Raw genomic sequence first — 14,123 nt, forward strand, 5'->3', positions numbered from 1 at the left:
TGCTCATGGTCTCTCTCTCAAAAAGGAATAAACAGGGGCACCTGTGTGGCTCAGGCAGTTAAGCTTCCGACTTTGGCACAGGTCATGGTCTCACGGTTCATGAGTTCAAGCCCCGCATCGGGCTCTGCACTGACAGCTCTCTCTGCCCCTCCCCTGCTCACACTCTCTTTCTCTCTGCCCCTCCCCTGCTTGCACTCTCTCTCTCTATCAAAAATAAACATTAAAAAAAATGTTTTAAAGGAATAAACATTAAAAAAACAAAAACAAGCTGCTAATAAAAGAAATAATGGTGAAGGTGACATCACTTATGAATTTGATATGTCAGTGCTTGATTTAGTTAGGATATGAATGTAAATTTGGTGCTAACAAAAGACAACAATGGTGATAAGGAAATGAAAATCATGCCCAACTAAAGAGTCTAAACTCTGGAGTCAGCCTTCTTGGGTTTGTAAACCCTGACTGAACCACTTACTATGTAGTTACTTAGTATGGGCAAGTTACTTTTTTTGCCTCAGATTTTTTCTTTTGTAAAACGCTCTTAAATTTTTTTTTTTTATGTTTATTCATTTTTGAAAGACAGAGACAGAGCACAAGCAGGGGTGGGGCGGAGAGAGAAGGAGACACAGAATCTGAAGCAGGCTCCAGGCTCTGAGCTGTCAGCACAGAGCCCGACGCGGGGCTCGAACTCACCAACTGCAAGATCATGACCTGAGCCGAAGTCGGACGCTCAACTGACTGAGCCACCCAGGCGCCCCATCAGATTTTTTCTTTTGTGAAACGGGAATAACACAATACATGTTGAAAAGTTTGATAGAATACAGAAGCCATCCAAAATGCTCAATAACTGTTAGCTATTATCATGCAGATTCTCTCATTTCTTTTTTGTAAAATCAATATATTGAAAGAGCCCATTAAAATTTGGGAGGCAATGTGCAGCTTAAATTTAAAAGTTAACTTGGGTCTACATTTATTCTTGAATGACAAGTTGAAACTTCCTTATTTTCCATTGTTGAGGGCCAGGATTTAAAATTTTTTTCTATCTTAAGAGGACAGTTCTGAGCACACCATAATATAGCACGTGGAGTGGGACTGACAGCATACAGCTTCATTTTTGTATACCTCATGACACAGTGGTTCCCACCAATGTATCATTTACAGTGTTCTGGAATAAGAGGTTTGGGGGGGCGTTTTGTTTTGTTTTCGAGTGAATGACATAAAAGACGCAATGTCTTCTTTGTATTGCTTTCTCCAGGTTCTGGGGATTCTGCTCCCTTTCTCGCTCAGTGTCTCAAATCCTTTCACGAATCCTCCATTTCTCAAATGTAATCCCCTGCCCCTTGGATTTTGGAACAGCGAAAACTAGATAAGCTGTCTGGGTACCAATCCTGGCTCCACGATATCCTAGCCCAGTCATCATAAAAAATTACTTAACCTCTCAAGCATCTGTTCCTTCATCAACATATTGTACATAATAATCCACGTTAAAAGGGCTCTTCTTGAGTAATAAATGAGATAATGAGTAAATGTTTTCAAGGCCACAGTTCTAACCGTTCAAACCGTGTTTAACTGGAGTCAAGGAGCGGTTTCACTTTACAAACGCAGCGTTGGGCGGAGGAAACTGACGGACACTGGGCTGAAGCCTGAAGGCGGAAGAACCGAGATGGAGGCGGCACAGACGGGGGTCCGTGTACCTCAACTTGCCATCAGGAGTCATTACCTTTGCTGAGCTCGGATGGTTTCATCTCTAGGAGTTCCTCAGCAGTCTGGAAACCTGCAGACACCAGCTTCACCCGCACCGCTGGGGACAGCGGGAAACTCACTAAATCCCGCTGCATTTCAAAGCCCGACACCCACACGCGCAGCGGCGCCAACCCAAAGTTGCTAAACCCCTGCCACAGCGCCGCACGCTCGCGCCGGCCCGCGCCGTGTGACGTCACGCGTAAGCGGAAGGGGCGGGGTCTGGGGCCTGACTGCTCGAGGCCTAGGACTTGGCCTTACTGAGGAGGAATGCCGGGTTTTCAAGCACCCGCACCATTTTAGTCGTGGTTCTTCCAAATCCCATCATGTAGGGTTTTCCCATAAAATGCACATCCTGACAGTAAAAAGATGGATGAAGACCGCAAGACAGAGACCAGGCCCTACACACGACATCTCACCTCAGCCCTGCCCCTTGAGTGGAAACCTCAGAGTTATTAATAGGAATGAGCTCCCTGAATGGGGGTAACGCACACCCTGGCTAGTTACCGGTTTGGGATATAGAATGGCCATATAAGGATTAATCGGTGCTTCCATTATAGGGTTCCACTTTCTTGGCTTTTCTTGTCGGGTGTCCCCCTTGCCTTCCCCCTTCTCCTTTCCGGCCCTCGCCTGCGCGAGGGATTGTGGGCCAGCCCCCCCAACGCCGCGGGGAGCACTGGGCGCCCAATCCCCGCACGCACCCACGCTTTCTCCGCGAGTTCAGTGTGAAGCATGGTGGTTTTCGAGACCGTGGGTTCAGCGCCTACCTGGCTTAAGAAGTAGCTGGAAAAGTAAGCAAGTAATGTCCCTGTGGTGGGCTGGGCTCCCCGTTCTTAAGAGGAAATAGTTGGGCTACCCAAGATCTCCTACTCTGGTACAGAGTTGAGAAGGGCCCGATTCTGAAAGAGAACTTTGAGGGAATTGAGGCGGTTTGGAAGGTGGTTTATGCAGTCTTTCCTTGGCTAGGTGAGTATGATTTCTTTAGGGGAGTAACTCGTTCACTACCTTTTGGTAAGATTCTTAGCCTTGATTTTTTTCCCCCTAGCTTAAAGGAACTGCCTAAATATTGCAAATCAGAGCTCCCTAACTACTTAAGATCTAAGGAAGGAAACACGTTGAGCACTTTAGCAAATCCCACACATTTTAAGTGCTCACAATCATACCACGAGGTATAAAACAAGGACATAGAAGCTTAGACAGTTTTCTTGAAACAAAAATTACCTTTCTTCTACCCTGAACTACCTCCAAATTGTGAGCCCATCTTGGGGTGGGGGTTGGGAAGTAGAAAGGAAGAAGTGTTTGTCCCCCATTTGGTAAGGCGGGGAAAGTCTGGTAGGACAAATCAAAATAAGGCTTGTTTGCCACTCAGTGTTAACTACTAGTATGAGTCACATCTGGGCACACAGTGGGCATTGCATAAACGTAAGGAGAATTCATGATTATAAAGCAACCAGTCTTGGATGAAGAAGAGGTGGTGTTGACATATTCAGGGTTAGTCCTTCAGTTAGTTTGCTCAAACTCAGTGGAATCGGTCGTGTTTAGAACTTAGTTTCATTGACAGTGGAGAGTTAAAAGTAGACTCTATCTGTAGTCCTACAATTAAGCGTTATTAATATCTTATTTTGACCCTTGAGTTGCCTATAATTATTGTCAGAAATTGCCTATAATTGTTGTCAGAAAATTTTTAAGATTTCTTTAATGCATTTTGCTCTATAGTTAGGCTTTCAAAGTAGGATCCAGGTTTATGAGGCCAGGCACTAGGAACTAAACAAAGCTATGAGATTTTTATGTACCTTCCTATGCTGTCAGAGTCTCAAAAAAAAATTTTTTTTTTTGAGAGGGAAAAATTGAATGATTTAACTGGTAAGCTACTTAAAACACATTAAATAAACCAATATATTGTAAAGTAAAATGCAAACATAAATTTTCAGATAAATATAAGAAGAAAGATCCAGTTCAAACTGGATACCTCTGTAATCATCCAAAGCCTCCTGGGAATATGGGTGTTTTTTCCTTTGCAATTTGTGGTCACTTGATGAAAAAGTTTGAGAGGCACTGCTATAGACAAATGAGCATGAGCTTTGGAGTCGTACAAATTTGAATTTCTATCACATCTCAGGAAATTACCATCTGTGAGACTTGCAGCAAGTTACTCAGTTTCATCTCTTTCAGGTGGAAAGTAATATTTCCTGGGGTTATTGGAAAGATCAAATTAACAAATATAAAGTCTTTAGCACAGAAAAGGTACATAATAAATTTTAGCTTCTTCATTTTAAAATACTCTAATATGTGTATTCAGCTGAATAAAGCTTTGTTACACACTAGCTCAACAGAGTGCTAATGCTGTGAAACATGTTTTTTAAATGCCTACGATTGTAAAGTGCCAGAGAAAGGTGCTTTTATATATATTTAATTGAACTTGATGCTTACAATAATTCTGTGATGCTTACAATAATTCAGTTTACTGGGCCATTTTCTAGAGATACTAGAGAGGAGTAATCTGAATATTTCTGTTATGGCTGAGGAGAAATTTATTTTCTTTTAACCTAAAAATATAGAACTTCTAAAAATGGTGACCTTGCATGTTCAAGTGGATTTGGGAATGGTGAGAGAAATGAGTACTGTTTGGACTGAGAAAAAACTTTGAATCCAGGCTTAGCTTTAGAGGTGGTTATGATAAGGGTACCTGGGTGGCTCAGTCGGTAAAGCATTTGACTTCAGCCTAGGTCATGATCTCGTGGTTTCCGACTTTAAGTCCCAAGTCAGGCTCTGAGCTGAAAGCTCAGAGCCTGGAGCCCGTTTCAGATTCTGTGTCTCCCTCTCTCTCTCTGCCCTTCTCCCACTCATGCTCTGTCTCTCTGTCTCTCTCAAAAATAAACATTAAAAAAAGGTGTTTATAATAAAGCCTGTAGCCTCAGACACATATTTGGAACATCACTGTCAATTGCACAAAGCCTTATACATGGTAGGAGCTCCATATATATTTGTCCTCCATAAACTCTTGAAACATTCTTCTCATTTCTGTGATGCTACACTCCTCCTTCCTACCCAGCTGGCTTTTCTGTCACCCTTGGAAACTCCTCTTCCATAACCTGGCCCTGAAATGTTACAGTTCTTTTAAAGCCTCATAGCAGACCTGTTGCTAATTATTCTGTCTCTCTCCTCTCTTGTTCCCTCTCATTCTCTCTCTGTCTCTGTCTCTCTGTCTCCCTCTCTCTCTCCCTTTCTTTGCTATCTTACTCACATTCACAATTCAGTGACTATATGCCAGTGATTCTTAAATTTATATTTCTAGCCCTGCCCTGTTCTCTGACCTATAGAAGCAAATATCTGATAGCGTTCTGAGCAGTGCAAAGTCTCTCAACTCAGCCTGTCTTAAACCTAACTTATCTTCTTCAGCCCACTCCCAAAACCTTGTCCTTTTCCTGCATTTCCTGCCTCCAGAATTGAATATCCATCCTTCCATGTGCACAGACCACTTCCCTTCCACTCCCCATGTTTGATGCACATGCAAGTACTATCAATTTTCTCTTTGACATATCTTGATGATATTCATGTCTCTACCTCTAGGTCAAGCTGCCACCATTTTGCTTGCAGGTACATAAGATCATTTTAGTTGGTCTCTCTGCATCTTCTCTTCCTCTCTAGTTTGTTCACCCATGCTGCAGCCAAAATGTTCTTTCTACAGTACATTTCAGTTCAGGTCACTTCCTATTTTGCTCTTAGGATACAGAACAAATTTCTTAGACTCCCTTTTAAGGCTATCATAGCACCAAATGCCTCTGTGTGATCGTTTGCTTAACATATGTCTCCCCAACTAGATTGAAAACTTCAGTAGAGCAGGACCATATGGATTTTACTCACTGTTGTTTTCCTAGAGCCCCTAGCCCAGTGTATGACTTTAGTAGGTACTCAGTAGATACCTGTTAAAAGAAAGGATGATTAGATGATTGACCTGCACCTCTCTCCCTATACTTTTCTATTTTGTACCTTGGTGGAAAATATATGGTAGAAAATGTATACTTACAGGAAATAAATACTTGTAGAAAACAAAATGTAGGAAATATAAAGAAGAAAATAAAATTGATTCACATTCTGTTTAACTCAGATAAATTTTGGTTTATTTTATTTTTTTGGTTTATTTTAATCTTTCTACAAGTTCACATAAAAGTGTTTATTTTACATATTTGTGGTTAAATTATGAAGAAATTTGTATATCTTTTATTTTACACTTAATATTTTGTCAGAAGCTTTCTCCCGTGTAATTACAAATTATTTGAAAATTAAGTTTAGTGGTTGCATACTGTTCTGTCCTGAGGGCCATCTTTCTAATCAGTGGCCTATAAATGTACAGTTGAATTATTTCCAGTTGTTTTGCTGTGATGAAATAGTATTCTGTCTCTCTCTTTCTCTCTCTGGATACATTTCTGGAAGAATTCCTGGGTCCTCTAGAGAGTATGTACATTTTCATTTTGGATCATACTGCCAAATATTTGTACCACTTATACTCCTATTGACAGCATATGAGGGCTAGTTTTCCCACCTCCACCCCAGCACTGGCCCTTAGCAGTCTTTAAGTGCTTTTTCCCCCCTTCTTTGTTATTGAGGTATAATTAATTTTATTTTTTTATTTTTTTTAATTTTTAAAATATATTTGAGAGAGAGACAGAGTGTGAGTAGGGGAGGGGAAGAGAGAGAGGGAGACACAGAATGCTTGATTTTAAATTGTTATCTTTTATTACTAAGAGAGGTTAAAAATTTTTTTCATATAGTTTTCATGGATAAATATACCTTATCATTGTAACTATCTCATTTATATGCTTTGCCCACTTTTAGTTTGTAAAAATGGTAAAACACACATAACATAAAATTTACCATATTAACCATTTTTAAGTGTACAGTTCAATAATGTTAATTATATTCACAATATTGTGCAACCAATCTCCAGAACATTTTTATCTTTCAAACCTGAAACTCTGTACCTATTAAACAATAACTCCCCAGTCCCCCTTCTCTCAGCCTGTTCTACTTTCTGTTTCTGTGACTACTCTTGATACCTTACAGAGGTGGAATCATGTAGTATTTGTCTTTTGTGACTGATTTATTTCACTTAGCATAATGTCCTGAAGGTTTATCCATGTTGTAGGATGTGTCAGAGTTTATTTTCTTTTTAAGTCTGAATAATATTCAATTGTATATCCATACCACACTTTGTTTGTCCATTCATCTGTGAATGGACACCTTTTGGCTATTGTGAATAATGGTGCAATGAACATCTGTGTACATTCTTTCCTACTTTATAACTGAAGTACTTTAATTTAAAAAACATATTTGTGGGCACCTAGGTGGCTCAATTGGTTAAGCATCTGACTTTGGCTCAGGTCATAATCTCAGGGTTTGTGAGTTCCAGACCCACATTCGGTAAGCTTGAGCCCCGTATCAGGTGAGCTCGAGCCCCACTTCAGGTGAGTTCAAGCCACGTTTCAGGTGAGCCCTGCTTGTCTCTCTCTCTCTCTCTCTCTCTCCCTCTCTCAAAAATAAATAAATTAATTAAATATATATTTGTAACAGGCCTGTTTTTTTTTTTAATTATCAGAAACAGTAACTAATATTTATTGTGCTTAGTGTAGGCCAGGCATTCTGCTCATCTTTGATATCAAAACCCATATTCGTAATGCGTATGCTGCCTACCCTGTCTGATATGCATATTGCGTTATATGGGCTATTTGCCTAATCTGTACATCACAAATATCTTCCTACTTTGTCATGTGTATTTAAACTTTGAGGTTTTGGGGATGCCTGAGTGGCTCATTCGGTTAAGCATCTGACTCTTGGTTTTGGCTCAGGTCACAATCTCATGGTTTGTGGTTTCAAGCCCCTCATCGGGCTCTGCACTGCATGGGATTCTCTCTCTCCTGCTGTCTCTCTCTGCCCCTCCCCTGTTTGCACGTGCTTGCTCTCTCTCAAAATAAATTAAAAAAAAAGATTTTAGGGGCACCTGGGTGGGTCAGTCGGTTAAGTGTCTGACTTCAGCTCAGGTCGTGATCTCATGGTTTGTGGGTTCAAGCCCTGCATCGCGCTCTGCATTGATAGCTCAGAGCCTGGAGCCTGCTTCAGATTCTGTGTCTCCCTCTCTCTCTGCCCCTCCCCTGCTCACACTCAGTCTCTCTCTCTCTCTAAATAAATAAACATAATAATTTTTAAAAATTAAAAAAAAAAAGATTTTAAACTTTAAGATTTTCTACTTTGTTCATGTTTTTTGTATGCAAATATAGTCAGTTTGTATTTAATTCTGACTTTGATAACATGCTTAGGAAGTCTTTTCTTTGGGGCCCCTGACTGGCTCAGTTGAAAGAGCATGTGACTCTTGATCTTGGGATTGTGAATTTGAGCACCACATTGGGTGTAGAGATTACTTTAAATAAGAAGATATTTTTAAAAGTCTCAGGACGCGTGTCTGGCTAAGTTGGAAGAGTGTGAGTGTCTTGATCTTGGGGTTGTGAGTTTGAGCCCCACGTTGGAGGTAGAGATTACTTAAATAAACTTTAGGGGTGTTTGGGTGGCTCAGTCAGTTAAGCATCTGACTCTTGATCTCAGGGTTGTGAGATCAAGCCCTGCGTTGGGCTCTGTGTTGGGCTCTGTGCTGGGCATGGAGCCTACTTAGGAAAAAAAAAAAAAAAAGACTATTCTGAAATAAATAAACTTTAAAAAATAAATCATAGGGGCGCCTGGGTGGCTCAGTCAGTTGGGTGGCCGACTACATACAGCTCAAGTCATGATCTCATGGTCTGTGAGTTCAAGCCTTGCATCTCTGTGCTGACAGCTCAGAGCCTGGAGCCTGCTTCCAATTCTGTGTCTTCCTCTCTTTCTGCCCCTTCCCTGCTTGTTCTCTCTCTCTCTCTCTCTCTCTCTCTCTCTCCCTCTCTCTCAAAAATAATAAACATTTAAATAAATAAATAAATAAATAATCATAAATAAATAAAAATTAATTTTAAACTTTTCCTTCAAAATTATAAACATAATTACCTGTATTTTTTCTACATATGATTTATAATTTAATTTGGATATTTTAGCCTATCTATTTTTAAATGTAAAGTAGGAGGAAGAAAGTAATTTTTTCCTTATTTCCAGTGGTGAGCCAAATTTCTAAGCACTCTTTTTTTTTTTAAGTTTATTTATTTATTTTGAGAGACAGAGAGAGTGAGTGCATACACACTAGCAGGGAAGGGGCAGAGAGAGAATCCCAAGCAAGTTCTGTGCTGTCAGCGCAGAGCCCAACATGGGGTTCAATATCACCAACCATGAGATCATGACCTGCAAGTCAGAGGCATAACAGCCTGAGCCACACTAGCACCCCTCTAAGCACTCTTTATGAGGTAATCTTTCCCCCCATATGACATGCTACTTTTATACTTTATAAATATAAACACATACATATATACACACACACACTCACACACACTCACACACACTTTTATACATATACTTTTATGTACTTAGGTCCTATATTCCTGATATAAAACCTATTTAATTTACTGTGTATGTTATGTTAATACTCTACAAGATGTTAATACTCATAAAGATGTTATCAATTTGGTTAAGAGTTTTGCATTTTTATTTGTGAGATTAATTTGTGAAGTTATTATGTCTACTTTGTCTGGTTTTGGCAATAAAGTTTTGCAACCTTTGAAAAATGAACTAAGAAGATTCTTTAGTTTTTCTATGTTAACATGTTATTATTTAACAAACACCTGTATTTCCTTATATTTTTCCAGTCAAAGAAATATGGCTCTCCTCAGGGGATACTGAGTTCTATAGGGCTTCTGTGAGGATTATAGCACTAATGTCTTTTTTTCTTCTTCTTTTTTTTTTTAAATGTTTATTGTTTAGAGAGAGAGAGAGAGACAGAGCGTGAGTAGGGAAGGGGCAGAGAGAGAGGAAGACACAGAATCCAGAGCAGGCTCCAGGCTCTGAGCTGTCAGCAGAGATCTCTATGTGGGGCTTGAACTCACGAACCGTGAGATCATGACCCAAGCCAAAGTCGGATGCTTAATTGTCTGAGCCACCCAGGTGCTCCAGCACTAATGTCTTCCTTAACCTACTTGAGCTACAAGAAAGTGAGAGAAAGTTACCTTTTTTGCCATAAGGCACACTGTGTCAGATGAATGTTTTGATAACTAGGCCGATAGCAATAAGTTCTTGTGAAATATTGGAATTAGTCTCGTGAAGAGTATGGGTGGTTTAAGAGCTGTGTGTTATTTGTTTAAGAAATCTTCTGGAAATGGCATTTTGAATTTAAGAGTTGTTTGGTGGTAACAGTAGTTTAGTTCTTAGACATCATCTTTCTCCCTTACATGAGTGGTTCCTGCCAGATTTCAAGGTATCTTAACTTTTATTTCAAAAAACAAAACGTAGATATTTTGTTTATAGATTAGACTGTGTATACATATATATGTTTATGTGTATATATGGATATATATTACATAGTTGTTCTTTGGGGGAGAAAATCTATAAAAATCAAACTGGTTACTGTCAAAAGGCCAGATTTGAGGAATAGTTGCAGCTCACATCACAGAGTCTCCTCCCTACTCTGCCCCAGAATGTTTTTCTCTCTCCATGTCAGACACCTGTATGTTCTCAGTTATTACTTGTTAATCTTTAATAAGATTTTTAAACAGCATTTTTTCTTCCTGTTTTAACGATATGAAACTCTGGCTAATTTGTTTTGGCAGAGGACAGAACACCAGAAGAGTTTTGTATAATAAAAAGACTTGGGAAATAAGGTGATTCTGGTGTGGTCTTGGAGAAACAATTGAAGAACAGTTGGAACTTGTAAACTCCAATTTTAATTTACAGTGAAGAAGGCAGGAGAGCATTAAGACTATTTATATGTCGATGTGAAATATTTGAATTATTAACCATTGCCTGAGACAGGATTTACTCCTTTTGAAGAGTCTAATATGAATCAATGAAAGCTGGGTGGCTTCTTGTAGGATGGAATCGCCGGTAGTATTGTTTTGGGTTTCAGAGATATCCGTTCAGGGAAGAGTGGAGGGTTAAGGATATTTGGAAGCACAACTTATTTTTGCTTGGGAAGACATCCTGGTCAGTCAGGCTTCCAGTCCTATAGACCATCATCAGTGCTACCTGAGCTGTTCTCTAATTAACTCAGCTCAGAATTAGAACTAGTGTTTATACAACTGCTCTTTTTTTTTTTTTAAGAGTTTCTTTTAAAAAGTCACCTCTACCCCAAACGTGGGGCTCAAACTCACCCTGAGATCAAGAGTAGCATGACCTACTGAGCCAGCCAGCTTCCCTCCTATACACCTGCTCTTTTAAGTAAGGGTGATCATTTGCTGCATATTTGAAAGAGCATAGTTTGTACTTGTGCTGGAAGCCTTGGACAACCTATTTAGCAATCTTAGGACTGGATTTTCTTTTCTTTTTTTTTTTTTTTCATGTTTATTTATTTTTGAGAGAGAAAGAGAGAGGAGTGCATGCAAGCGGGGGAGGAGAGAGTGAGGGAGACAGGATCCAAAGAGGGCTCTGTGCTGACAGGAGAGAGCCCGAAGTGGGGCTTGATCTCATGAACTTTGATATCATGACCTGAGCTGAAGTCAGACACTTTACTGACTGAGCAACCCAGGCGCCCCACTAAGACTGGATTTTCATACGCAGTTTTGCCAAATTTAATCTTTTTAGTCTTGGTATTTCAGTCATGTGGATAGTGGCTTACTGAACTGTGCTAGACATCAGTGATGTCATCAGCTCCAAAACCTTAAAAGAAGGAACTCATTTATGTCGTTTATCTTTAAATCTGTAGAGCATCTTTACCTTTAAATGTTATTTTAACAGCACCACTAACTATATAGTAGAAATAGGATGTGCTAAATGAGATCAACAAAAGGGGTGTGGAATATGTAGATGAGCGCAGTGACTGCTGGTCATGGTTACATTTAGGCATATATTTTCCAAGATTTTGGCAATATTCAGATGTACAAAATATTTCTGCATAGTAACTGTAGTTTGGAAACTCTTTATTTCAGAAGCAGTGGGGTGGATAGAATCCATGAGGAAAGTGATCCTATCTGTAGAATGACTTGAATCTGAGGGTGAGGTGCTGGGCAAGGAATGAAGACCCTTACTGGTAGGAGACATACCATGATCATGAGGGTGGCTTTCCCAAGGTGAGGCTTACCCATTAAATCCAGGATGTGCTGACCACAAAGATTTCCCCAAATGTGTGAAGCCCAGCTGTATAACTTGTGATAGTAGGGGATTGCATTTGTGCTTTACCCTGGTCTTCCCTTAAAAAGAAGAAAAAAAAAAAGAGTATGTCTTGCACATTCCAGGCCACATTAAGATGGAGAGCTTTTCTTAGGGTCTAGTAGTGAGCTGTTTCATTTACCTATAAGGGTATGGCTTGTTCTGTATAATTTTGTGTAAGTGTTTTCTATTACAATTTTTATATCCTTTCTTCATACAATAGCCTTATGGTTACATTAGGTATATGTGGATGATTAGGAACATCCTACCCTTTGCAGATCTTTTGGCCACACCGTCAGCATCATGCCTCACAAAGTAAGAGAATACTCTCACAGGTTTTTCGGATTAGGAGAGTAGTATTTTTTTTGTAGGCAATTATTTAGCGTACCACATCATCGAAACCAAGCATACAGCAATGTCACCCAGAGGGACTTAGAATATGTAAATGAGCAGTGTCTGCTGGTTTATGTTGTACATACATTTGTCTGTTTTGCAAGTATTATGGTACCCAAAATGTTACTGTCTGGCTTTTACAGTTTGGAGAAGTCTTCATTTCCTAAGTGACAATCTAGAGTTTGCATGAAGAGTGAAGAGAATGACCACATGTCTAGTGCTTGGAATGAGGATGAGGTACCAACAATGCCATTTGCTTATACTTACCTGGTAGAGGAGAGATACCAGGATTGCAAAGGTGATATTTTTCTCTGGGCACATCTTACCCGTTGCACTCCAGGTGCACTGGCCCCTGTGATTTTTCTCAACTATGGGAAACTGGACTGCATGATTTGTGGTAGAGAGGGATTATGTCTGTGCTCTCCACTTGTATCTTGCATTTTGAAAAGACAGTTGATGATTGACTTATTACTGCTTGGCTTTTAAGCCATCAGTATTTTTTGTAATCATTCTTTTTTTTTAAAAAATGTTTATTTTTGAGAGAGAGAGAGAGAGAGAGAGACCGAGTGCGAGTGGGGGAGGGGCAGAGACAGAGGGAGACACAGAATCCAAAGCAGACTCCAGGCTCTGAGCTGTCAGCACAGAGCCTGATGCGGGCTCGAACCCGGGAACCGCTAGATTGTGAGCTGAGCTCACCACTGGAAATAAGGAAAAATGGTCATTTTTCACAGGTTTTTTTAAAATGTATATTTATTTTTGAAAGAGAGTGTGAGCGGGGGAGGGGCAGACAGAGGGGGACAAAGGATTCTAGGACTGAGCCATCCAGGCGTCCCTGTAATCATTTTGTGTAACTTGATGTGTGCGGCCGTTATTGCTTGCGTGGGTGTTCACTTTCGTACCAAGTTGTCTAGCCAAATGGAGTGTACTCTTCTGTCGACCACTAGAGGGCTCACTTTGCACCACCTCAAGCTACCTGCATCTGTTTCTGCTCTTGATTGTTCCCTAGGTGTTTACAGTAAAAGAATAGGAAGAAGAGGTTTCTAGGAAAGTTTGAGCACCTAGAAATGCACCTAGGACAGGGGATAAAGGGTGTAAATAATTTAAAGGACTGTCTTCACTTTGTTGATTAACAGTGTGATGTGATGGCTAGCAGTCTCAGTCAGTGGAACATGCAACTCTTGATCTTGGGGTTGTGAGTTTGAGCCCCACACTGGGCGTAAAGATTACTTAAAAATAAAATCTTTTTGGGGCGCCTGGGTGGCGCAGTCGGTTAAGCGTCCGACTTCAGCCAGGTCACGATCTCGCGGTCCGTGAGTTCGAGCCCCGCGTCGGGCTCTGGGCTGATGGCTCAGAGCCTGGAGCCTATTTCCGATTCTGTGTCTCCCTCTCCCTCTGCCCCTCCCCCGTTCATGCTCTGTCTCTCTCTGTCCCAAAAATAAATAAACGTTGAAAAAAAAATTTTTTTTTAAAAATCTTTTTAAAAAGTGCAAAAGGACAGATTACTTTGAAGAAAGCTGGGAGTTTATAATTTACCACTTATATTCTTAACTGAGTAGTTATAATTTCAGAGGGGTTTTTCACTCCTTTTCAGGTATGTGTCATGAGCAGTATCCTTAGATTTTCCCCAAAATGAGAAACTGGACTACAGGTATAATCTCTGCTAGTGACAGTGTTTTATGTTTTCTCCTAGACCTTGATTTTTGCCCCCAAATAATTTTACTAAAGTA

The 14,123-nt window shown here is 40.1% G+C and overlaps 2 protein-coding genes and 2 non-coding genes across 8 annotated transcripts in view; 3 read left to right on the top strand and 1 right to left on the bottom strand.

Moving 5' to 3' along the window:
* The window catches only part of RAD51C (RAD51 paralog C), a 37,575-nt gene extending 35,648 nt beyond the window's left edge, over positions 1 to 1,927 (bottom strand). The window contains exon 1 of the mRNA XM_040496991.1: positions 1,718 to 1,927. Coding sequence (XP_040352925.1) covers positions 1,718 to 1,835 — 118 coding nt within the window. The 5' untranslated portion in view covers positions 1,836 to 1,927. The remainder of the gene's footprint in view (positions 1 to 1,717) is intronic.
* Positions 1,928 to 1,988: 61 nt separating this feature from the next.
* TEX14 (testis expressed 14, intercellular bridge forming factor) overlaps positions 1,989 to 14,123 on the top strand; it is a 109,651-nt gene continuing 97,516 nt past the window's right edge. For 4 of the 5 annotated variants that reach the window (XM_040496993.1, XM_040496996.1, XM_040496994.1 and 1 more), the window contains exon 1: positions 1,991 to 2,528. The gene's annotated coding sequence lies outside the window, so the exon portion shown is untranslated. Of the gene's footprint in view, positions 2,529 to 14,123 lie in introns of all 5 variants that reach the window. The other variant, XM_040496997.1, reaches the window with a different exon arrangement.
* On the top strand, positions 11,875 to 12,037 carry LOC121045220 (U1 spliceosomal RNA). Its single transcript, XR_005797647.1, has one exon. It is a non-coding gene; the product is annotated as a U1 spliceosomal RNA (small nuclear RNA).
* LOC121045221 (U1 spliceosomal RNA) lies at positions 12,656 to 12,821 on the top strand. Its single transcript, XR_005797648.1, has one exon. It is a non-coding gene; the product is annotated as a U1 spliceosomal RNA (small nuclear RNA).

The sequence above is a fragment of the Herpailurus yagouaroundi genome, unplaced genomic scaffold, assembly GCF_014898765.1.
Source record: "Herpailurus yagouaroundi ecotype Mexico unplaced genomic scaffold, PumYag 189, whole genome shotgun sequence".
NCBI classification, from domain to species: Eukaryota; Metazoa; Chordata; class Mammalia; order Carnivora; family Felidae; genus Herpailurus; species Herpailurus yagouaroundi.